Here is a 25,644-nt window from a genome sequence, read left to right as displayed (position 1 = left end):
ATAGCAAAGCAGAGAGAAAAAGCCTAACAAGAAAAAGCTGCTTACTACTCAAAAAGAGGTGACTTTAAAAGGCAGATTGTCATTGACCTTCTGTACTAGATTACAGTTTTGCTAGAAGAAAGCCTTGAATTCTAGATGTATTCGTCCATGTCATCAAAGATGCATGCTGTCATCATAGTTAGAGCGGGCTAAGTGGGACACTGAAAGCTTATAAAAATGCTGCATTTTACTCTCCAAAGCTAGAAAATACAAAATGTGACTGAAATACACATATCTTTCTCTGTATGAAATATTTTATTCTGCATTTTTATCCCGCTTTGATTTCCTCTTTGAAATTTAATAGGCAATTATATTCCAGAACAACATTTGCTGATTGTTTTATAAGGCAGATTCTCACAGTAAGCAAAATAAATATATTACTTTAAATATGATTTTTTCAAAGAAAGATTGCAGACAAATTAATTTCTAATGAATTAGTCATAGGAAACTTTAGGGAAGATTGTTTACATAAACATTTAGATTTAATATGTGATTTCTTTTGGTTTTTTTTGTCTTGAAAATCATACTTACATAAGAACTTCTTTTTATATAGAGTGGTTAACCTAATAAAGAACTGTCCCAATAAAGAATTACTAGTTTTGTATTTTATTCTTTTTAATATGATTATTTTCCTTTTAATAGCCCTTAGCTATCAAAAAAACTGTGGTCTAAACCTGAAAATATCTGCCCTGATATGTGTTGTATCCCACTATATGTTGTGAATATTAGCCTTACTACTCTGTCCAGTAATGGCTCTGAAATACCTCTTGAAGTTAGACAGGTACAATGAACTGCAGATGAAAATGTTGGAGACAGTTTGTAACATCAAGCTGGAACTGAATTTATTTGTATATCACGTAGACCAGTAGGCTGCAGTGGCTAAATGTAGCTGTGGTAAAATATCACAAGATCATTTGATAATGCATATGCACTCTACAGGATTTACTTTGGTTTTCTGCTTGATTATGTTTAAAGAAAAAAAAAACCTGATAAATAAGTGTGTCAGCTTCTCAGAGGACTGTGACTGATGTTTTATGAACAAAGTTGTTGACAGTTGTTAACAGTTGTTTACCATCATAGTCTGACTCTCTGAGAAATACCAATTAAACATTGTTGAATCAAAAATCAGATGCCAAATTTTAAATGAGAATTTATTTAAAAAAGGAATATTTCTGTTGATTTTGAAAGCAACAGATTTAATGAATGGAAGAGCTCAGTCCTACTCACCTTTTAAATAAGAATTTTGAGATCAGAATTGTCTCTGAGAATGGAATCAGTGACTGGTGGGAACTCCAAGTATGCCACTCTATATCAATAAATTTGCAATGTGTCCAATACTCTGTTCTGTTTAGGGTTCACTAGATCTGTGAGCCAATAGAGCCTGGGCTGCAAAAGCAAGGTATGGCTGGACAGAAGAGTTGGCAAAAAGACTGTTGGCTGTCATCTGTCTCTGCCCCCAAATTCCTGCAGAAGACAGGATGGCTGGTCAAGTTGGCAACGTGCCAACTCACTTTCTAGACAAAATGGAGTTCATCAGCTGTTCTGGACTTCTCTTCCTAAATTTCTGGAATAAAAATAAAATAGAATGCTACTGCACATGATGTCACACATCCTGCTTTTGTAATGGTGGAAGCATGCATACGTTAGCAAAGCCACTCCCTGCTATGGTTCTGACATGAACTTAGATGAGATCAAAGCTGCAGCTGCAAGAAGGGTGTGGATCAGTTACAATTTTCCTCACTGAAGAATATTAGATCCCAATCCTTCGGGTATTCAAAATGCAGCACTTTGTCACAAGTTTTAATTCTGTAAAAGAAAGTAGTAACTTAGTATAAACATGATAGTATAGGCTTATGGGAAAAGGAAAGTTGTTTGCTTTCACCAGAAAATAGCTCAGTGGAAAAATACCATGAAATTTGATCTGACCAGATACTGAATGAATATTCTGTGGATATCCCAGAAGTTATATGTGCATGTAATCACTTAATTATTAGTTTGGAAAGGCAAAATTTTCCTACCACTGAAAGGACAATGTGCATTAAGAGCACATTGTGGAAAAGGGGAATCATGATGCCAAGTTACATACCTCAACCCCATCTACATTCATTGTTGAATGAAATTATTCTTTGTCTCATAGCTGCTACTAGGTATCTCATGAAACTAGTATTCAGCATATGAATCTACATCCTGTGGGCTTTTATTTAGTCCCTTGATTGACAAGAACTCTCCCTTAAACAGGAGATTATATGGAAGTTCTCTCTGGTTTGCTTCCCTGTTGCATGATAATAATAAATCTTTAATAGGAGGGGTGAAAATCCTGTGGCCTGACTTCCTGCTCACTCGGATTTAATGTGCATAGTAGGAGGAAGTCAGGCTCTTGAGAAGATCTCAGCTGTAGGAATAGCTTTACTCTGAATCCTAAGTAGACTTAGGCAGGGACAGATGCCTTAGGAAAGATTGTGCTTGCTATAGTCTTGCTCAGAGAAACAACTCTTAGTAAAAGAAGCACCTCGAGGATATTTTATCTTTGCTATCATGAATAATGTCAGATGTCAAACCAGCAACTTTTTTTTGTCTGATTTTAGAGAAAGAACTCATTTCTACGTGTTTTCCCAATTAAAATCATTGATTTTATACTTTTTGGGGGGACTTTGAGATGAACATTACCCTAAATGTTAAAACAACTTTTAAAGGCCTTCAATTTAGTATTAGTTCTATACAGCTATCTCTATCTTTTAGAGTATTACTGTTCTGCATGTTCTATCTAACCAAAGAATAAGATTTTCCATGCTCTTTGATGTTTTAAAAATATACTAAAATCTGAAATCAAGTGCTTTTCCTGAGTCTTAACTTTGCTGGCAGCAGTGAGCTGAGTAATGTACTAACATGCAGAGTCCCCCTAATAACAATAACAAAAAAAAGAAATTACAACTCTTCAGAGTCAGATCAGCTATGTCTAGCAAATGATTAAATACTCTGAAGTGTGATGTGGATAAAAGAGGGGGAACCAACAATCAAGAAAGACAAAATAAAAGGAGAATAAATGGAAAAAAGAATTCCAGCTAAAACAACTCAATTTTATTACAAAGCTGTACAAACTGTCAAATGTCATGCTAGGAGAAAAGCATAATCTCTATCTAAAGTTACTCAGAAGGCAGAGATAAAATATTTTGATCATAACCACAGTACAGAGCTCATTGCATACTTGCCAATAATGCAAAAATAATGCTACCAAAAAAATCATATATATCCTTTCATTTATTTCATTTGCATTAACGATCTAGGTTAGAGGGATTTTGCCTAGGTAATACTAGGGACGATTAAGTCTGTTTAACACAGAGACAGATGCCAGATGTAAGCATGTAACAGTTACAGAGGAAGCATATGCATAGTATCAGCTCTACAAATACTCAGGCTCCCTAGGCGCTCAACAGTTTTGAAGCTAAGGGAGGGAATGTTTTTATGTTATAACATTTTCCCTTGGTGGTAGCAAATTAGCTGCCTTGTATCCATCTTCAGCTGGAACTGCAGAGAGTCACTTGAGAGCTTATAAATAAGTTTAGAGCTCTGCTAGACTGTTTCTTAGATCCCTGAGATGCGGTACTGAGGTGAGATACTGCGCCTGTGCACAGGCACCTGTGTAACAGGTGGACACAAAAAAAAAAAGTTTATTTTTTTTTCCTGTAAGACAATTTTTGCTTGCCTTATTTCCTTATATAATATAATTCCTTTTATAATATAATTCCTAATATAATTCAAGGTCAGGCTGAGCCCTGCTTTCAGATAGGGTGCTTTATTTTTGTCTCTTTAGGAATTAAAGCCATTGTTTTTCTTAAAGAAAAACAAAGCAAAGCTACATTTTTATTTGGAAACCCAGAGGCTGTTTTTGAAGAACCATGCAGTAGATATTGGGGCTCAAATTTCTCTGCTTTCCATTATCTGTGATACTCAGAATTCAAGCCAATAATAACTGTACAGGTTTCTTACCATTTTTTATCCAACAGAACAAAAAGCCTGGGAGGAGGGTGACACATTAAAATCAAGTCATGGTGGAAAGCATACATGGAACTCTAAATCAAGTAAATATTATAGTGATAAATTCCAGTAAATGAAAAGGTTGTTTTAAATACCCTGAGAAAGCTAATAATGATGCGTATCTAGAATAGGTTTCACTGCATTTTATAACAGGTCTTCACCATTTCTAGGGGTGTAGTATTTTCATCACCTCTACAGATTTAAGATTTTCTTAAAGAATGTCAATAGATTGATACTGACTGACGTATTCTGAATCCTTCAGCAGCTTTAAAGGAAGCATCTGCATCTCTTACTTGTTTCACCCAAACAGTGTTTAACTTATCTAATGCCTCAATGCTGATTTCCTCTGGAGGGTGTTCAGATAAATAAGATGAGGGCACAGCTAACAGAAATTACCCTGACTACATCTTACTTGGTGCTGTTGGTAATTAGCCTTTAAGTCTATCTCCAAGACAAAAATACACTTTTTATAAGAACATGACTCAGATTAGTGGTTGCTACACACCAGAAAAATAACTTCTTAACAGTTAGCAGGCTTAAAAAGTGAAGATATTAGTGAAAACAAAGAACACGTAATGACGACATCTTTGGAAATTGATAATTTTTCTTAAAGATATCTTTTGTCACATCAAAGTACTCTGACATCCATTCAAAAGTTGACGCTATAACAAATGAAAAGATGACAAGTAAAAGAGGGAGTCTCAGCTGAGCAGCTCAACTGCTGCACATAAATGTAACTAGCAGGAAAGATTGTTCTGTATTAGGATTGTTAATATCTATAATCTCCTCAATCCTTGAAATATAAGAAAGTGGTCTGGAACTTATAGTTCTTAATGAAGGATCTAAGGAAAGGAAGATATGAATATTCTGAAGACGTTTTCAGTAAGTGTCTTTCAAAAATTAGTTTACTGTTCATGGAGAATCTGAAAATATGGTGTTGAATCTGTTTACATGTATAATTCCCTTTGCCAAACTAGTTGTATTTAGAAAGTCAGATTTGAAAAAGGTGTCCTTAATTAACCTTTCTGATTGATCTAATTGGAGCACTATCCAGGCAGAAATTTAAGTAGGATAGCATTATCAAATTCAAATTGCTAAGCGAATGGGGATTCTTCATAAATTGGCATAAGGGTAATCCCATTCTGCAAATCTCTTTCAAAGGTGACAATAAAACACAACACCAGCAATCTGTTAAACAATAGTCCAGGGAACCATCTAATCATACAATAATGAATATGTTACTTAGATTCTAGATTAAACTCTTAAATAATTTCTTTTTTTCTAAGAATATTTTTCTGCATCCATATGTCCAAGTGAGAGTTCCTTGAGATGTCTGAGCAACTTCAGGGATTTTCTGAGCAGCAGCATCATGAAAAGTGTTCTTCTCTCTGTTCTGTCAGATGCATTGTACCTCTCATGAAGTCTAAAACATATGACCCACTGATGACATCAACCTTTTGAAGCAGAGAATGATACCCAGTAGGCTTTTCCATCTCTCTGTATAAAACAGGCCTGGTCTCATTATGGCTGTTAGAGGATATTTTGAATGTAAATCCAGGCATACTAAGAGGAAAGTGGAGGAAAAGACTGTCTTTTACCAAAGTGGCCAGATTTTGAATGGTTCAATATCTATATAGCCTTTGTAATTATTTTTATGAGACTTTGCAAAGGAAAACAGATAGCATTTGAAAAGCTTTACTGCATTGATTCTGCTTTGGTCAAAATTAGGCTCCTACACAGAAACCGACAGATTCTGTCCACTCAACAGAGCCCACCTATAGTCAGGATGTAAACACAGCCATCAAAAGGACATAGAAATAGACTTCTTCAGAAGCTTGCCATGACTCTCTCCTCAGTGGCACCCTCCTCAGTCAATGTCTATAAAAAAGTTGTCATATCCAAATTTGAGGCAGGCTTACAAAGCAAAAAGCTTAGTGCCTTCTAATTAAAGATTTGTATATATACTGAGATAATTGGCAACCGGTGAGGAAGGTTCAGTGGTGTAATATATAGATAATCATTGGTGACTTGATGGTGTGACAGATGGGGATAGCTTCTTTAAATTATGGAGTTTTTATATTGGTATTTTCAGGAAATGTCAACAGTGTGATTATATTTTCAGTAATGTTGTCTTTTCTTCCCATTCATTGCTTTTGTTTGTCATAATCACTTGATAACTTTTGTCTCTAACTATACAATCTGTTAATATTTGTATAGGATGCCTCACAGTGGTCCTGGTTAATGACTATATTCCTAAACATTGATGCAGTAAAATATGTAGTATTTACTAAATATTGCAAATTAGATATGGAAATTATTGATACTATAATTATGAGTAGCTCACAATAGTTATTAAAAAAATGTGAATATCATGCAAATTATGCAAATGGTTACACAAATTTGGTTAGATTTCAGATTTAAGAGTCATTGCATTTTTAGATTCTAGTGCTGAAACAATCCCATTGAAAAATCTGTGGCACTACCTTGATCAAGAGTATGAAAGTGTTACACTAAAAATGTATAAAACCTTTTCTCATCTGTTAATTACTGCAGTTTTGTTTTCCTTAATTCTCAGGAAAAAGCTTTGGGGATCTACAACAAAGATTTACAGTTTAAAACTATGAATTTGTCATATTACTGAAGTTTCCCCCTAGCTTCTCAGCTAAGGGCAGGGCTGGCACAGCTAGCCTTTCTGTATTTGCTCACTGCAGCCCTAGGCCAGGAAGAGTTTTTTATAGTGGAATGGGGAAGAGACGAAAATATCTTTTCATGATGTCAAATGGTCTTTTTACAGCAAATTAGAGTCAGGGCCAGTCAACTTATAGGCAAACATTGGAAACCAACTTCTGGGTATCCATTCTCCTCTTTCTCATCTGATAGGAGTAAATGAAGCATCCTTTTTACTGATCAGATATTTCCAGTTCACTGCCAACTATAAACTTAAGTGTTTGTACCTTTGAGAAGCACAGTGAGAAATTTCAAGGGCTGTGAACTGTGTCTGGGCCACAGATGAAAGCTGTTTTTTTGCTGTGGAAGTTTCGTCATTGTTGTGAATTTTGGAAGCAGAGCCTATCCATGTCTGTGACTCACAGGTTTGATTTGCCTCCAGAACAGCAAGGCAGAGGCCAAAGACCCATTGTTGGGATCTGTGGACCAGCCCGCTGTGAGGATGGAAAATTTTCAGGTAACACATCTTTCTCTTACATTGTCTTTAAATAAAAATATGTGATTGCCGTTGAATTATAAACGTGAAATTAAAGCATACTTCTGTAAGAACTATATTAAATATTCTATGTGCTCCATGTAATCCTGAAATATTCCTCCAATATTTGTCATTTTGGACAAATGAGAACAAGAATTAAATCCATAGGCCATCATATTTTTATGGTTTTTGAAGTGTTTTATACCATGTCAATATAAAAAATATATTGCCTTTATCCTGCATTCAGAAAGCAAGCAAACAAAACCAAGCAAACAAACCCCCAACAACCAAAACCAGGGAAACTGAGTAAGGATTATAGACCTCAGAAACTTGTATTTATATTATTAGGAAGAGCCCATGAGATCCAAGAGGTTTAAAAATGCGGCAGTCCACTCTTATTTTACTGCCAGTCATTTCGCTAACCTGAGCTACATAATTGCATTGCCTGTCTGAAAGAATCCTTTAAACAGACAAGCCAATATAAATACTCAGATTGGAGACAATTCTGTTTAATAACAGCAAGAATGTGTATAGAACTATTTGTTTACCTCTACTCATTTCTGTCAAAATCAATTGTAATTAAACAGAAATCCAATCACAGAAGCAGTACTTTAGCTGATTCTTCTCAGTAGAAGTGTCATATAGACCCAGTGTTAGGGACATGTCAAAGTACCTATTATTTTTCTCCTGTAATAAATATCTCCTTATAGTAATTTCAGTTCTTTAGTAAAGACAATTGCCCATTTCAAATAAAAACAAACAAACAAACAAACAAACAAAAAAGTAAGCCATCATTTCATATAAATTCTGGGAGGTTTTTTGGTCATATTTCAGGAATTACTGAAGTTCTGAAAAGCAGAGTTAATTGCATTCTCTGTTAGATATTATTTGGCATTTATTGTCCATCTGCTTACACATATGTACCAAAGATACAGATCTTTCATATCTATTCAAGATATTAAAAATATAAAATATAATATTATTTTATTAGTCTAAAGCAAGTACTGGTTGTCCTTATTTATTTTTTGTCATAGAATGATTTGGGTCAGATGGGACCTTAAAGATCATCTAGTTCCATCCTCTCTGCTGTGGACAGGGACACCTTCCACTAGACTAGGTTATTCAAAGCCCCATCTGACCTGGTCTTGAACACTTCCAGGGATGGGGCATCCACAGCTTCTCTGGGCAGCTTGTTCCAGCGCCTCACCACCCTTACAGTCAAGAATACTGTGTTGGTTAGACTAGAGAAATAAAAGCTACAGAGAATTTTTCACCTTGTTTCAGTACAGAATGAATTCTAAATGGAAATATTTTCAGTAGTGAACACAAATTCTCAACATCAAGGGTGAAAGGAATTTATCTCTTAGACAAGTCAGTGTGAACTCTATGCATACATTCATAGGGAGATCCTTTTCCTTGTAACGTGAAACAAGGGTCATCAAAGACGTGCATTGCTATTAACTCTGTAATGCACTGAAGAATAGAGCATTTCAAGAGTGTGAAACAACATGCCTTCAAAAAAAAGGGCAGCATACATTTTGAAATGGCTCCTGCGGTGGATTTTTGTTTGGACTTTTTAGTTAATAGTTGTTCCAGTCAACTGGGTCAGCCAACAAACCATCCCTGACAATTAATGTTTATTTTTTAGCTTCCATATTTATATAGAAAGAAAGAAAAAAAAATCAGTTAGAAAAAGGTGTTTATGCAATGGTAAAAGCTAGATGTCACCTGTTGAAAGAACAAAAAGGAGTACGTAAGATATCTGAAAGACAAGCTTTCCCAGCACAATAAAAAGTAACAAAAGTTACTGACATTTTTAAATAGTCAGTGTTATTCACGTAGTTATCTAACCGTATTCTTATTTAGCCTTTACCAATGAACATATGGTAATAAAAAACTACATTTTGTGAGTAAAACATTTAGAAAAGAATGGACTTGAATGACCTGATCAGATCTTATAAAAAGTAATGGTCCTAATTCTGTCTTGTGTAACTTCAAATACAATTTGATAAAATAATTTACAGTTTTTGTGAGTAATATGATGGTATAGGACTAGGTGTGGATCTAGGTCTACATCTGGGTATATATCCAGACTTGTGTATAAGGGAAATCAGATTTTAAATATAGGTAGATACATTTATTTACATAAATATATATAAAAATATATACTTATATGTGCATATACATATATTTATATGCATATATATGATTTTCCATATAAAGAAGTCTGGACATTTACTATTAAGCTATGTGGAGTACTTTGATACAGAGTATAGTGTTCTTCATCTTATAAGCATAAGACATTAAATATTACTTGAAAATGTTTGCATGGTGATGTTTACTTTTCATTTGTTTTTCTGCTTTGTGCGTATGTGTAATTTAAATAATTGGGGTCCGGTTAAATTAGAGCAAATATTTTGTTTATTGACTTGATTTGGCCACACTGAGTCACTGTTTAAAAAAATAATAATTCTTGAGTTTCTTCTCTGTTATCATTATGCAAATTTCATAAAATTAATGAATCAAAATAAGATATCTCCATTTTAGTAATTGAAAGGAACCAGCTATCTAAAGTATTAATCAATGAATTTTATAGTACAAATGAAATCAGTAGCCATAATTAATTCTGTTCACAATATTTATAAGGAAATCATAGGAAATTATAGATATCACACTAAAAGTATCTATTTCTTTTAGCTTGCTATGGAAGGCAGATGTTAAATACATCTCCTATAGAATAAAATATGTAAGATATGTTTTATCTTGCACCAAAAATACATATCTTGCATTGCATTTTGTATGTTGCTAATATAACTTTCATCCTATACCATCTCTAAATTTCTATCCGGAATACATTTCCCATCTAAGCGACTGTTGTTTACAGATAGCTTGTTTCCTTTTCTTTCTGTGGCTGATAATTTAGCAATTCTATTTTAGTGTATGCTCTCCCCTAAGTGCATAAAGCACTTCTGACTGTTTACCCTTAAAACTCTAGAGAGTTAGGAAAACCTCTAGACTGCTTCTGTTTATTGTACACACATGCACTGTTAAGGGTTTATTTTCAACAGGAGAGAGACAAGTACAGAGATAAAGACCAATGACACATATCACTCTACTGGCACATCCTGCTGTACAGCACAGCATATGACCTATTTTACATACATATATTTATATATTTACCTTTAAATTGATTCTATTTTCTCATATGCACTAATTTGGCCCTTGGTGGTGATAGTTTTTGTGTTGTAGTTTCTGCTACTCGTAAAAAAGTCCCTGTTTGATTTTCTTCACTGTCTGCTAGCTGTAGCAGTCAAAATTACAGGCTAATGGTTAGACAAGCAACTTATAATGTATGATAATCAATACTCAAAATCCATTTCCTATGATGTGACATAAAAGCATGAAGTGAAAAGACACAGATTTTCAGGACTAGAGCTCCAATGCTCATGCAATGCAGGTGGTTTTCAATTCAAGGTCATTCAGTATTTCTTTTTTCTTCTTTTTTGGCTTCATATTTAATTCAGTCACTTCTATGATGCCCAGGGAGCAGAAATGGAAAGTTAGTCGATACTGTGAGTAGAAATGCAAGTATAAAAACTGCTTTAACAAATGCAGGAAATGAGAAGAGGAAAGAAGATATGGCATGCAATATATATATACAACATATATATGCTACATGATATACATATACATCTCTTTTACTTAGAGATAGCCAGCAAACTTTGCATTTTTCTTGGCAGTAATGAATAATGTAAACACTGGGTAAGGCTTCTCCTCATACCAGTGTATGTATATGTGAAAGAGCTAAAAATATAAATCTTCAAACATAACTTGATTGCAACAAGTTAACCTAATGAGTCTTGAAAATCTCAAAGTATAGTTTTTGGCACAGTACTGAATACCTAGTATAATAAACTTATTTCCAGTGACTGAGAACTTCTCTGATCTTTACCTTTTATCTGAAGTTTGCTCATTTCAATCTAAGTTTAGGGAAAAAATTTTAATTTTTTTGAAGAAATACAGTTCAGTTGAGTTTTAGAAAAAAGTCATTTTCAAAATCGAATTTCCCAGTTCTGTATTTCATATGCATATATATGTTGTAAATGTAGATAGAAGAGAATTGTATATAAATATATATGAACATTTCTTTGATGTATTGTAAGATAATATGACATAGAACTACTACCCGAAAGACAGTAAGTATTTCCCTTTTACAGTGGACTTTTTTGGTGAAATAAAATAGACTGCGATGTATTGAATCTTCCCAGCAGTGTTCAGTGGGGGTCTCCCAGTACAGTGTGAGATCGTGACACATTCATCATGGTTAGAAAATTTTATAGGAACTTTATACCATTGGTTTTGTTTGTTTGTTTGTTTGTTTGTTTTGTTTTTGTTTTTTTTTTTTTGTTTTGGTTTTGTTTTTGTTTTTTCCTGAGAAAAAGAAAGGAGCAAAGAAGGAGCTTGCTTTGCTGGAATAATTGAAAAGAGAAGAGCAGAGAGAAGTGCTGGTCCATTGATTGTACAGTTGTGAACATTTTATGGTAGCTTACATGCAGTAAGGTTTATTTTCACCTCTTGTTAAAAAGCAACAAAATTGTTTACAGATATCTATACAGAGGAGAGTTAAATTTACAAAATAATAGTTGGAAAGCTGATTAGTTGTTTAGGTTTGAAAGTGCCAGAAAACTTTTACTCAGCATTGTCATGAATTCCATATATGAGAAAAATATTTTGAGATATATCTAGAGAAAATCCTAAAGAAAATATCTATTATTTCTCCTTACTATATAAGTCCACTTTTAAAACTAGAGGCTGAGCTTGCCACAAATCTTCTCTGAAGGATTAGGAGGATGAGAAAAATAAAAAAACTATTTAATAGCAAACATCTGAAAAATCTAAAGTTCTCAATTAACATTGGAACAGTTTGACTTGGAGCACTGTTTGTTTATTTCTGCTGGATTTCTGTGATAAAGTGTTATCAAACTTGGCTAATATTAACTATTGCCATGCTACAGCTAAGAACTTTCCCCTCCAATGCTCTTGCCCCATGTGTTTTTTAAAATATATTGATTTGGTTTGTTCTGTGAAGTTTTATAGGTTTGCTGCCCTTTTTTTTTTGAGGGATTTGTTTGTTTGTTTTGGATTTTTTCTGTTTGGTTTGATTTTTGGTTGTGTTTTGGTTTTATTGTTTGGGGTTTTTTTTCAGAGAGAATAGCAGTTTTACTCACCTGTTTTAAGCTGCAGCTTTTTGATGCTATAGAAGTTCCAGAAAACTAGATACAGAGAATTTTAATGGAGGTGAACTAATGGGTAGAATGAGGTATATAGCTATGTCCTTTATTTGTATGGCTACCATTTCATTAAGCAATTGCCACACATGTTGTGTGGCATATGTCCATGATTATGCATACCATCACAGTCAAGTGAAGTAAAATGAAGCACAACAAACTTAAATTTCTTCCTTAAATTCTTTTTAGTTCTGTCACTGTGTTACTGTCCCAACGTTGGGGGTGTCTTTTACTCTTGTTTTTCATCATGATAGTTCTATTTTTTAATGTTTACTAAAATCAGTGTGCAGATTACTTTTAAAGAGCCATAGAATGGTTTGGGGTCTGAAGGGATCTTGAAAGACCTACCATGACAGGAATATCTGTCACAAGATCAGGTTGCTCACAGTCCCATCCAACACAACTTTGAAATCTTCCAGTAATGGGGCATCCACAATTTCTCTGGGAAATCTGTTTCAGTTTCTCACTACCCTTATATCAAAGAGTTTCTACCTCATATATGTACAGTCTAAATCTGCTTTCTTTCAGTTTATGGAGCCCAGGACACGACTGGCTTTCTGGGCTTTGAGCACACACTGCTGACTCATGTTTAATTTTTCATCCACCAGTACCCCCAAGTTCTTCTCCACAGCTGTTCTCAATCTGTCCAACTCCCAGTCTGTATTGATACTGGTAAACTCTCCAACCTAGGTGTTGGACCTTGCACTTAGCCTTGTTGAATTTCATGAGGTTCACATGGCCCTCACCTTTCAAGCCTGTCAAGGTCCCTTTGGAGGACATCCCTTCCCTCTAGCGAATCAGATGCACTACACAGATTGTTGTGATCTGTGGGCGTACTCAATCCCACTGTCTCAATGATGCAGATACTAAATAATGTTGGTCCCAATGTAGACCCTGGAGGGACACCATTCATTTCTGGTTTCCACTAGAACATTTCAGCCATTGACTGAAACTCTTTGCATGTGACAATCCAGACAGTTCCTTATCGATCTGATAGTCCATCATCAAATCAATCTATCTGCAATTTAACAGCAAGAATATTATGCAGGACCACATCAAAGGCCTTGTCCACTGATGGAATCACTCCATCATAGAAGACCCCTGTATTAGTCAGGCAAAATGGTGAAGCCATGTTGTCCATCTCTAATGACACTCCCTGTCTCCCATATGTTTTGATATATCTTCTAGGAAGATCTGTTCCATGATCTTACCAGGTACACAGGTGAGGCTAACTCACCTCTGTGAATTTTACATTTAAAGCCTTTATGTCACATTCTTTTCCTCAACAGTCACTCCGTTCTGCTGTCCCTGTACCTCATTCTCTCTTGCTTTTAATATCTTTTAGGGCTTGCACCATACTTAGCTTTTAAAGTCTTCTAGGAAGGGAGCATGTATATAGTATGACACTTTTTCACAGAACTGTATCATTAACAAGTATCATTTCTGAGTAAATTACCTCATTCTAATTTAACTGATCATTGTGACATAACACAATTTTATTTAAGTTTAAATCATATTTACTCATATATTTTTAGAAAGGTGAAGAGTCAAAACTGTTTACACTATTGGATTCTTGTAGATAAGCTTTGGTGTTTCTTTTGTGTCATGTTTCGACAGTGCAATCATCCATTAATCTAGTGGTGATATAAGATTAGTAGGAATTCATTTTCTAATTTAGAAAGATGATGATTGCTTAAATTTTTCCTATGTTTGCATCAACATGTTTGTTCTGCTTTTCTGAAGACTTGTTGTGCATGTCTCTGTATGTTTGCTTCATCTTTACATTTAAAGGTGTACTAACAGGTTTTTGTCTAATTGGAATTCCAGGCATTTTTTAAATACGAAATTCCTCAAATAAAATCAATATTGAACCCCTCGGCCCATTATGTGAAAGAAAAATACTTCATAGCTAAAGATCAATGTGTAGTAAACTGAAACGTAGAGATGATAAAAGGATTTATTCTATTTATTGTTTTTCTTATCCCCGATATTTGGTTGGAGTCATGAGTACAATTGTAAAATAGTAAATGTTGGCCCAAACATAATCTATTAATGTAAACGACAGATGAGCTAAGGTTTTTAAAGCAGAAAGTTTTCTTTGAATTGTAGAGCAGTCAGTATCAAAATTTATGTTCTAAAACTGAAGCAAAGAAATCTCATTTAGCTATATACATTGAAAGAAATAGAATGTAGAAATCCCATCTGAAAACATTATCAGTTCAAATAGTGTGTCACAATTTGTCATTCTTCCAAATTGTATGTATTGAGCAAATCCGTTTTCACTTACTTGCACCAAAACAAAAAAGGGAAAAACTGATTACATGATCCATACTCATGTCTAATAAAATTGCAATATGCACTTTTTGACAGGCTTATATTTAATGCATACTGATGGGAAATTCTAGTTCTCTGTTCTCAGCAGGAAAAGTAGGGTTTTAAGAAAACCTTTTTATTTTGTGACTGTCACACAACATAACAATTATAAATGAAATGGAGGTGACAAGAATGAAAAACCAGCTTGCTGATTTTTATGAAGTGTTTGTATTTCCAGAAAGGCACTCATTGCAGTTATTTGATTTGAAAAATTAATCCTTATAATTCCTTTTGAGTTCCTTAAGTACTGTTCACTCTTTTCCAGGATGAGTTTTACAGAACAAAGCCTAACAGATTTCTACAGCAGATTAGTTTACACATGAATCTCAATTCCACTGAGAATGATTCTGTAATGACCCCTTTATATTTCCATTGGGCTGTGTGAATGCTTTAATATGTAGAGAACAGAGTTAAATAAATCTATTGTCTCAACTAACACGTTTATGCAAACCTTCTGAAATATTTAATTATATCTTCTTCTTTTTCTCCACAATTAAGAAACCAGATATGAAGACCATCATGTGTTTATTATAGCCTATCCATTAGACTAAATAAATTCACTTATAATTAGGGTTTTTTCTCTTTCTCCTTTGTTTTGCAGAGCAAGAAGAATGTGTTAACTGCACAGATGAATGCAGAGTGCTTGGTCATTCTGACAGGTGTTGGATGCCACAATTTCCTGCAGCCAGTCAGGCTGAGAATGCAGATTATCGCACAAATCTCTTTGTACCCACAGTTGAAGCTAATGTTGAGACTGAGACATACGAAACTGTGAATCCCACTGGGAAAAAGACTTTTTGTACATTTGGGAAAGACAAGAGAGAGCACACTATTCTCATTGCCAATGTTAAACCTTACTTAAAAGCCAAACGTGCCCTGAGTCCTCTGCTTCAGGAGGTTCCCTCAGCATCGAGCAGCCCAACCAAGACATGCATTGAGCCTTGCACCTCAACAAAAGGACCACTGGATGGTTGTGAAGTGAAATCAGGAGCCTTGGCTGAACCCAGCAGCCAGTACTTGTCAACTGACAGTCAGTATCTATCGCCCAGTAAACAGTCAAAAGACACTTCCTTCATTGCATCAGATCAGATGGCTAGGGCCTTTGCAGATGTACATTCCCGAGTGAGCCGAGACTCGAGTGAGATGGACTCTGTTCTGGAGCAGTTAGACCGTTCAGCCCGGGATCTAGGCAGGGAGTCGGTGGATGCCGAGGAAGTTGTGAGAGAAATAGACAAGCTCTTGCAGGACTGTCGGGGAAGTGACCCTGTGGCCATCAGAAAGTGAGGGGGAAAATGGACAGGCTGACAGTTTGGTTCTTCTTCTGCTGATTAAAAGTAAATAAATAAATAAATCCCCTGCTTGTAACAGAATTAACAGGAATGAAGGAAGACCGATGCTGCTTTAAGGCTTTGAGTGAACATCTGAAGTGCCCACAAGTATGTTCTTTTCACTGCTCTTTCTTTTTGACAGATAACACTGGTTTCATTTTGACCAAACTTTCATTAGGACAGAGTCAAGTACACCAAGAATAAAATGAAAGAAGGAAAGACAGTGCCATTTTGACAATCTGATAGGAAGGTGTGAGAAAGATGGAGTGGAAATATGTGTGATACTTTAAGACTGTCCTCAAATAGCTGATGCTGACTTTACTGTTTACGTATAAACCCCAAGAAAAAAAGGGTTGAATAATGCTGATCTGTGGTGGATTTCCAGCAGTCACCACAGGCTTCTATTAAAAGTCCTATAAAGAGTTATTGTAGTAGTCCAAGTGACATCAAACATTAACATTCATTTGTGGTAAATATTTATGTACAAAGTTATCTGCCACAAATATGGGAAAGAAAAAAAAGAACAATAAACCAGAAAGAACCATTCCAGAACATTATTCAAGGAAACATATCCTAATCATTAATGAAACACTTCATATCATATTAAGGTTAAGTGTAAAATGATATAGTCCATCTTGTCCTGCACACACATAAGCTAACTCACTTGATAAAAAAGAAAAAAAATTAATATCTATTTAGCTTTTTAGTGTCCAACAAAGCTATAAATAGTTAGTGATAAGTTTAAAAAAAAAAGGAAGTAAAATAAAGTTTGAGAAAAAATAGAGTTACCTTAAGGGTAATACAGAAAAGAAATTAACATTATTAACACTTTTTTATTCATTTGTGGACACTAAAATAGCTCAGGAGGGTGAAAATGTCTTAGACATCCACAAAAATCACATGGTCATTTAAATGTGCAAATGTAAGAAAATTCAGTGTGTTTACATCAAATGACATATTTTTATTGATTTATTGCAGATTCAGTGCATATGAGCCAAATTGTTGAGTGTATAAGAGCTATATTGTGTATTTTATTAAATTAATATATAGTTGTGTTGCAAAAATATTTGGGCTTATATTGTAAATGGCAAGTGTTGCCTCGGTAGCTGTCGAACTCTATGAGTTTTGTTTTTTCCTGCTTCCTTTTCCCCATGGAATATGGGAAGCAGCGCCTCAGAGCAAAGTCTCTTGTTTAATGTATGGTCTACGAAGTACTGCAGTACATAATCTGTTCAAAATGTGTTTGAGTGAGCTGATGGAGCTAACTGAACAGCCTACAAATACATCCATCAGTCATGGTTATGTGCAAGTCCTTGTAGAAGCTTCTATTGCAAACTCGTGTAATAACAAAAATTACACTCGAGCCAACAGCTGGAACCTCCTTGAGTTTTTTTTTTTTTTCAAACACATACAGCCAGCCTGTTTAATGTAGGATATTTGATTGACTTCTTCAGAGATGACACCATTTCCAAAGTTTTGGTATAATATTCATAGAACTGAAAAATGTTTCAGTACCAATATGGCATAAGGAGTATTTCATCTGATTCTTCAGAATATGCAATTGCTTACTGCAGTTCTAGATAAACACTGGTTATTTTGGGGGGTGGTTTTAGTTTGATTTTCACTTGAATAGTATTTTCAGATAACTTGGTATATAGTTTCTACTTTTTATTATTTTTTTTCTAAGAGTGTTTTTATTGCATTTGAAAAATTCAAAATTACTTTCAGGTATAACTTAAAAAACAACACACATTCAAAATGAACTTGCACAGAACAAGAAGAAGCAGAAGAATAAAATTACTAGCTCAGGATATATACTTCAGATAGTCCGTTGAAAATACCACTATGGCACATTGTTAAAAAGTTAGGTATTGGGTTTATTAAGTTTAATCTGTACTATAAAAACACTTATAAAACAGATTGTCACTCTAAAATACCATAAGCCATAGTCTGTATCCGTTCAAGAAAGAAAGTTGACCCAACAGCCTATTTTGGTTTTGGGATTGCATTTAAATGGTGATTCTTAGCTAGTTAGTCCTACAACGAATTGTCTTTGGGAGACAACCGTTCTGACCGTTTGCTTTTAGCTCCTCCTATTAAAAAAAAATCCACTATTACATGTAAGAAAAGGATCTTGTACATGTCTTATCAAGCTACTCTCCATGTTTTGGACAATTTATGTATCTAAAATGTGGTGTTGTCTGTGTTATATAATTTTATTTTTTTGGCCAGGAGACCTGAGATTGGTTTTGCTTGATAGCTTGATAGCTTGAAATTCCATTGTGGAGAGGATTTCTTATTGTTTGATTGATCTTTTATACGTATTTTCGTGGTGCCCATCACTTCAGTGTCTGTGCACCAAATCTTTAGCTCTGCCGGTGAGATCCATTATTCAGCAAAATCTAAGCCAATATGTAAATGCAGTCAAGTGATGGAGATTTGTGTATTTTATAAATGATTTTAACACTGAATAACCAATTGTACAATTCATGTATGTTTCTGAAGACATAAACCCACAACATTCTGAGAAAGGGCTGTGCCAATGTAAGAGGAATTTACCTTAAGGCTCTCTGTCACTAGTGATTTACTAGCTTTAGCTGTTTAACACATTATCTGTATTTAGTAGTGATTATTTATTTACCAGTCTGAGGTAATTCAGAATTCATGACTCACAGCTTTATAGAAGAGTTTAGGAAACCTTGCTTTTATTTAATTTGGCTTATGACTGCCTCATGTTGTAGAACTCTGGCATACTGCTTCCAGTAAGGATATCCCAGGTTAAAAACTCTATTTCACAATTTAGAATGGATGCATAATGAACCAATAAACCAGTAAAGCTTATACAATGTGAGTTTTGCTGGTTCAGTCAAAATTAACATGATTGTGTGTGAAGGACATACTGCACACAAAAGAATTTAAAAAGTGTTTTTTCTCCATGGTATCTCTAGTATCACCACTGGAGAAAGAGGCAGCAATGAAAGATAAAATTTTGGAGTTATTTCGCTCATTTCTTACATATATGCTTTATAAGATTAGGAGAAAATATCCGCCACATCATTATAAAGAGAATGTTGGAGTTAAGGGAGGCAAGTTAAGCAACTAATAAATTTGTACTGTACACTGTGAATAACGAATAAGGCATTCTATATCTTTTTCTAATTAACAAAAGCCAGAAACTGGGAGTTCCTTATACAATTGGCCAATCAAATCAGAACTCAAAATCAGAGCTTTTTTTCTTTTTTTTTTTTTAATTGGCATATTTATCAGGAGATTCTCCTGAACTGTGATTTGCCACTTAAAAATAGACATTTGCCAGTCCAAGTTACCCTAGAAGTCAAACGTTGCTCATAGTGGAGCAAGATGCATCATTCAAACAAGTTTTCATGCTGCTTGCTGACAAATGAAAGGGCAATTGCTGAGGTCAAGTAGGAGTCTGAAGCCTAGCATAACATGCACATGCTCATTATTGTTTAATTACTTTCTTTTTACATCAAGTAGTGATTATTATTGCATTAATTTAAATGGGAGTTTTGGCTATCAAGATTTGTTGATTTGAAGTGTAATTGAATGAAATCCGATTAAGGTTTTGACTTCTCTGGCCCAATTGTGATACAGGTTGGCATTCTCATTTATCAGCCCCTGTCTCCCCATATGGCTCAAAGTTGCACCAATGACTGGTGAATGACACAAAAACCCCCAAACAAAAGCAGCATACATTGTATGGATTTTCTCAACCGCTATTGTTTAATGGCTGTGTTTAATGTGACCTATCTGGAAAATGAGGACTACGAATAAAAAGCAATTACTAATAGTGGTGTTGCCTGCTTTTGCATTCATTAACACAGAAGAAATGTGTTAAACACTGCATACCACAGGGAGCCTGATGGTAATTACTTTGGAAAAGCAACTTGTGGCAATGCGGCTGTTACAGCTAGTTATCAGTTTGCCAAAAAAATGACAGTTCCTGCTTCATTTATTAGAAATGTGTAACTGTTTTCTCTCAACAGGAAAGGGGTGAAGAGTTTTCATCAAGCTGGGTAGGTTTATCTTTTAAGCAGCTGATGCACTGAATCCCTACAGGCTGTTATTTGCTCATAGAAACATGGAGCTGAATAAAGGATATTTTGTTTTAGTACACTGGTGTGAGTTCACCAAGAACATTATAAATCAAGGTATAAGTTCTCAAAGACTGTCAGACCAGCAGAGGAGATCAAAACACTGCTTAAGTATACAAATGGAGAAAAAAACCCTGAAGAATGCAAAGGGTTGGAGTTTGATTGTGGTTTTTTTTTTTTCAAATGTCTTTTTTAAGACTCTGAGCAATTTTATTCATGTTGCTGTAAATAACATGACAAATTGCTGGGAAAAATATTACTAAGTCCTATTTTTTTTCCCAGTTTTTTTGTTATAATTTAACACTTTCATTAACCTCTTTTGTTTGATTGGGTTTTTTTATGTTTGAACATTATGATTAATCCTTAGAGTGTATGGCCTTCTCTGTCTCTGTTCCTATGTGATTATAGCAATGACATACCAAATTGTGTAAAACCTGTACACCAGATTTTTTAGGGTTTTTTTTTAGGAAGAGTTGGTTTGTCTTTTGTTTGTTTATTTTTGTTTCATTTTTTCTTGTTTTTGGTTTTTGTTTTTTATTTTGGTTTGTTTGTTTGTTTGTTTGTTATCAATAATTAAGTATACAGGCATTACTTTTGACAGCTAAATAGAATTTTAGCTTGTTCAGAATACTACAGATATTATAAAGATATGTTCTTGTCCTGTGGACAGAATTACCTTTTTTCTACATTGCATTTTTTCTACAAGTAAGAAACAAAACCAGCCTGCATCTCATTAGCTGGCCATCCTAAGGCACAGAAACCCACCATGGTTTTCTTCCCTTTTTCTGGTTTCATATATTTATCTTTCTACAGACTGAATTCCAAAATCTAGGAAGCCACTCTCTGTGCAGACTCCTGAAGGTACCTTATGCTGCCGATGGGCTCACTGGACATGGGATGTTACTCTTAATGTCTTCAGCTTTGTGTAATTCAAAGCTTGGCTGGATCTACAGTATATGTAGAACAAGTCATAAACCATCCTGGCTTTTCTTTACCCAGAATACAGTGTCATTGATTTCCCATTTGGAAAGTAGCCAGTCTGTCAAACAGAGATTCTTAGATCTCCTTTAAGCCAACCACGTATAACTGCTTCAGGGTGTTCACTCATGGGATAAATACCCTATCTTTATCCTTTATTGAGTCTAAGACATGAAAGCAGCTGAAAGCTTATTTCTTCAGTTAGTAATGTTTCCCTAAAAATGAAATTTCTCCAGTAGAAAGGACAACTGTCTGCTGTATGCATAGCTTGATTTGTGAAAGGTCACCTTAGTTTCAGTAGTGCATGAAGAAATGGATCAGGGAATTAATGAGTCATCTAAGAATTTTCTGAGATGTATATTCAATAATGGATATGTTATGATTCAGGGAAAATAGTACAGTATCTTGATTTATTTATTGTCGATGGTTCCTGGTAATGCCTGGCTCAAAAAACATTAAGTTCGAATTTTGGGGAAACATTTTTCTCTCTTTTTTAAAGATTTTGGTAGGTTGGTTGGTTGGTTTGTTGGTTTCCTAAATATATACTATTTGGGGCCCTTTGTTATTTTTAAAATAAAAATATTGTTCTGGTATGGTTGCCCCCTTTAGGTTCTTTAGGCTGGAGATAATACCTTTTACTTGGACGAGACTCCAAAATGTCTGTAAACATTATGACATTTATCTTGGTGAGAGTTAATGGTGTAGGCGCAGCTTGAAACAGATACTACTGGACAACAGATTCAGATTTTTACCTACTGAGGAATGGAATAATTAAAATTCCATTTCTGAAAATATATTTTATTTAATACTTTGAACACTAACTCTATGGAAATTTTATTATAGTGCACCTACTGAACTACTGCCAGAGAACTAGGGGAACAGTCAGCCAGTAATCCTCAAATTTTCCAAGTTAAAAGCAACCTTGAAGTTGCCTCTGGAAATCGATTGATTGCTAGTGTAGTATAGAAAACATATTTTCATTATGTTTGAAGAAGAAATACTCCTTAACAAATTTGAAATTACATTTTGTAATAACTGCACATTTTCCATCTTTTTAACTGCAATCACATACAGAACACTTTTGAGTGGTTTGATTTGAGAGTGATAAAAAATGGATCACTAGGCTGGCATGAACATTGAAATGGGAACACCATATCTGTCTGACCATCAGAAAATGACATTTATCTATTTCTGTTATTACTTTCTATAGGAAAACGTTCCATGCATATATTTTTTAAGCCTTTTACATCAGGCATTGATTATTATGATGTTTACTATAATGATTTCTGCAAGTGTCTCTTTTATTAGTCATCACTCCTTCCTTTTCATATATCCATTTAAAATTGTTTACATTGAAAATTTTTCTCATTAAATTTAGACCAGATTACCTCTCTGTCTTCAAAGATATTTCACATTTCATACCATATAATAAAAAATATTAATCATAATATTTGTAGGTGAGACCTCCATTTATTTCTTACAACTCTTTGGTTTAAAATTTGATTAGTGCTGCTAAAATAATATTTTATTTTAGCAATATTTTTATTTTCCAATTAAAATCTTTATCTTTTTACGAACAAATTTTTCATTCACTATTGTGAGTTCAGTGGAAGATCCTGTTAAGAGGAGTGCCATACTTAATAAGCTGGACAACTCTAAATAAGAATGTTTTCTTGGTAACTAAACATATAGCTATTTCGTCTTTAGTGAATATTATTTCTTTTTGGATTTTTTGTACTGAAATTATGAGAAAAAATAATCTGATACGTGTATTCTGGATAACTAATACATTTAATATCCTCTAACTATAATATGGTTCATAGTAATGATATTTTATTATGAGTATATGTTTAGGGACTGTCTTAGACCAGATGAGAAATTGTACTTACTCTGAATACCCTTTGAGTTTTCATGCTTCAAGCCATATTGCCTATGGGAATGATTTTCTATTCCCTTGTGCTTCATTCTAAATTGAGAACAAGATTAATATAAGCACTGCTATATCATTTAATAAGGAATTGTATAACACCAAGTGAATATAGTAAATACAGCAGAAAAGAATACATGTGAAACTATTTTAACATTACAGTATCATTGTATTATAAGAGATTTAGAACAGAGATTAGCAACTGTTAATAAGCCTTTATCTTTTACCACAAGATAAACGTCTTAAAAGCATTAGAGGTTTGCCTCAGTTTAAGGTCTGTAGCAGTAGTGGAAAGCTTCAGAATAAGGGTACTGTTCAGACTCTGTGTTTCTTTCATGGTATTTTCTAGAAGAGACTCCAGAGGTTGGTAATTATGTGTCCATAGTAACTTATGCACTTCCGTGAGCCAGTGTAAGTAAGTGAACCAAGCTCCCTGGTATGTACCAGCTCACTGCCACTCAGTACTCCAAGACTACCTTAGCAGAGTCTGTTTAGGTGACTTTTTATGGATCCAGTATGGATAGCAAGTGGATTTTTTTAGTACATCTTTTTGTACGTGTCGAAGTAAGAACACCTTTCAAAGGAAAAGAACATCTACCTTTTGAAAAAGCAACAGTTTTTGAAAAGAGGTCTCCAGAATCCCCCCAGAAAAATAAACAGGAAAAATAGCAAATATAGTCTTGCTTGCGGATATTTTTCCCTTCAAAACTCAGTTGAGTAACACTGTTGATGACTATAAATCCACCACTATACTTTTCTAAATACACCTTTTCCAGTGGACTAAAATAGGAGAGAGGAATGGAAGTTTAGAAACCCAGGTAAAGCCTGTATACTGATAGCAAGCACATTCAGTCCTTTACTTCCAAATTGATCACCTTTTTTAAAAGATTCATACTTCTGCTCTTATTAATAACCTTCTAGGGACTGCTAAATCATAAAACCACTGCAATTGCAAAAGTTAATGTGGTGGAGGTAGATATCAAGATAGAGAAGGAAAAGGAAGACTATGCTTCAGGCAGACTTCCAGTTCCTATTAATTCTTATCCCTTTATCTGAGGTGAAATGTCAGGGACCCATCATATTACTGCAACAGTAGGAGAAGTAGAAACAATTGAAGGACGTCTGAATCAAGCACTCTTGTTCAAAAAGCTTTCATGGAGATTTGCCAAGCTTATTCTGGGATCAAGCCTGTAAACCTGAGACAGCTCTGCCGATAACTGTAGTCTAAGGGTGATGTTCACATCACCTACTGCCTGGAACAATTTCAAGCTTCTATGGGTAATGACAACATCAACTGCAAGGAGCCACCAGGTGCAGCTGCCAAATCTTGAATTCCGCAGCTTCTTGTAAGTGGATGCCAACTCTCCTCATCCGCTTTATTTCCTTCATCCTGAGTGTTTATAAGGCATACTACTAAATGCTAGTTGACATTTCCAAGCCTTGAAGGGTGGTCTGGAGGAAGACCAGTCCTTGTTCAATGCATGAGTTTGTTAGCACAGAATGCTTTTTTGAAGCCAGATAAAAATCAGAACTGTATTTGAAGAACCACCTGTTTGCTCAGTTTGGGAATTTCTTTAATTATTATTTTGTTTCATTGTATAAATAATCCAGAAAATCTTCAGCATCGGTAAAGCTAAACACATGCTCATTTTTAACAGCAGCATAAATATTAATCACAATCACCAGTCCAGACTGAGGAATTTATTTGGCATAACATGTACAACTACGTGGAAATTATGTAAAAATGGAAGTTATTATGAACTGTAATTAATATACTGTGCTACCAGCTGACTCAAAGCACTTTGCTCAGCATCCTTAGTTTTAAAGACTGCATCTGAGTGGTGGTAAGATATATACTAAATTCAGTAAAGCACATCAGCAACCCTAGGCTTTCTCTTCTGGTAGTGTCTAACATTGGATTTTATTTCTGCTAGAATCTTGCTATTAAAAAAAAAGGCAGTATAATTGCTGATTTACCACCACTGCTTAATCTAATTCAGTTCTTAGTGGTCCATTTGCATAGTGGAATTTGCATTTTATGTCAGAGAAAATGTTATGACTCCACCTGCCTTAGTTCAGAAAATGTATCAGAAAGGGGAAACAGTGGTACAAGAAAAAAGTGACAAATCACCTTTACTAAAACAATTTAAATATTGAAGGGAAGGGTACCTGTACAGTGTAACATCTTTGCAGGTGAACTAAAAGTGCATCAACTCCCCTCATCTTCCTCAGTTTCATCACTTGATTTCTGTTTTACTGGGTTTCCACAACTCAGAAGTAATTCTCAAATATGCTGCTATCACATGCCACTATCTGTGTAAAATTTTACTCATTGCAAAGACTCTGCCAAAGAATGTGC

At 34.6% G+C, this 25,644-nt stretch overlaps 1 protein-coding gene across 9 annotated transcripts in view; it reads left to right on the top strand.

Annotated features, from left to right (window-relative positions):
- The window catches only part of PCDH17 (protocadherin 17), a 92,515-nt gene extending 72,115 nt beyond the window's left edge, over nucleotides 1-20,400 (top strand). For 5 of the 9 annotated variants that reach the window (XM_027740491.2, XM_027740490.2, XM_027740488.2 and 2 more), the window contains 2 exons: nucleotides 7,184-7,258; nucleotides 15,539-20,400. In XM_027740491.2, the coding sequence (XP_027596292.1) occupies nucleotides 7,184-7,258; nucleotides 15,539-16,221 (758 nt within the window). In that variant the 3' untranslated portion in view covers nucleotides 16,222-20,400. Of the gene's footprint in view, nucleotides 1-7,166; nucleotides 7,259-10,800; nucleotides 10,849-15,538 lie in introns of all 9 variants that reach the window. The other 4 variants (XM_027740494.2, XM_039381531.1, XM_039381529.1 and 1 more) reach the window with 4 other exon arrangements.
- The last annotated feature ends 5,244 nt before the right edge of the window (nucleotides 20,401-25,644 follow it).

Source organism: Pipra filicauda, unplaced genomic scaffold, assembly GCF_003945595.2.
Source record: "Pipra filicauda isolate LSUMZ 115617 unplaced genomic scaffold, ASM394559v2 scaffold22_size4397567_pilon, whole genome shotgun sequence".
NCBI lineage: Eukaryota > Metazoa > Chordata > Aves > Passeriformes > Pipridae > Pipra > Pipra filicauda.
Note: the sequence above shows the minus strand (reverse complement) of the source record. Positions and strands in the feature narration are given on the sequence as shown.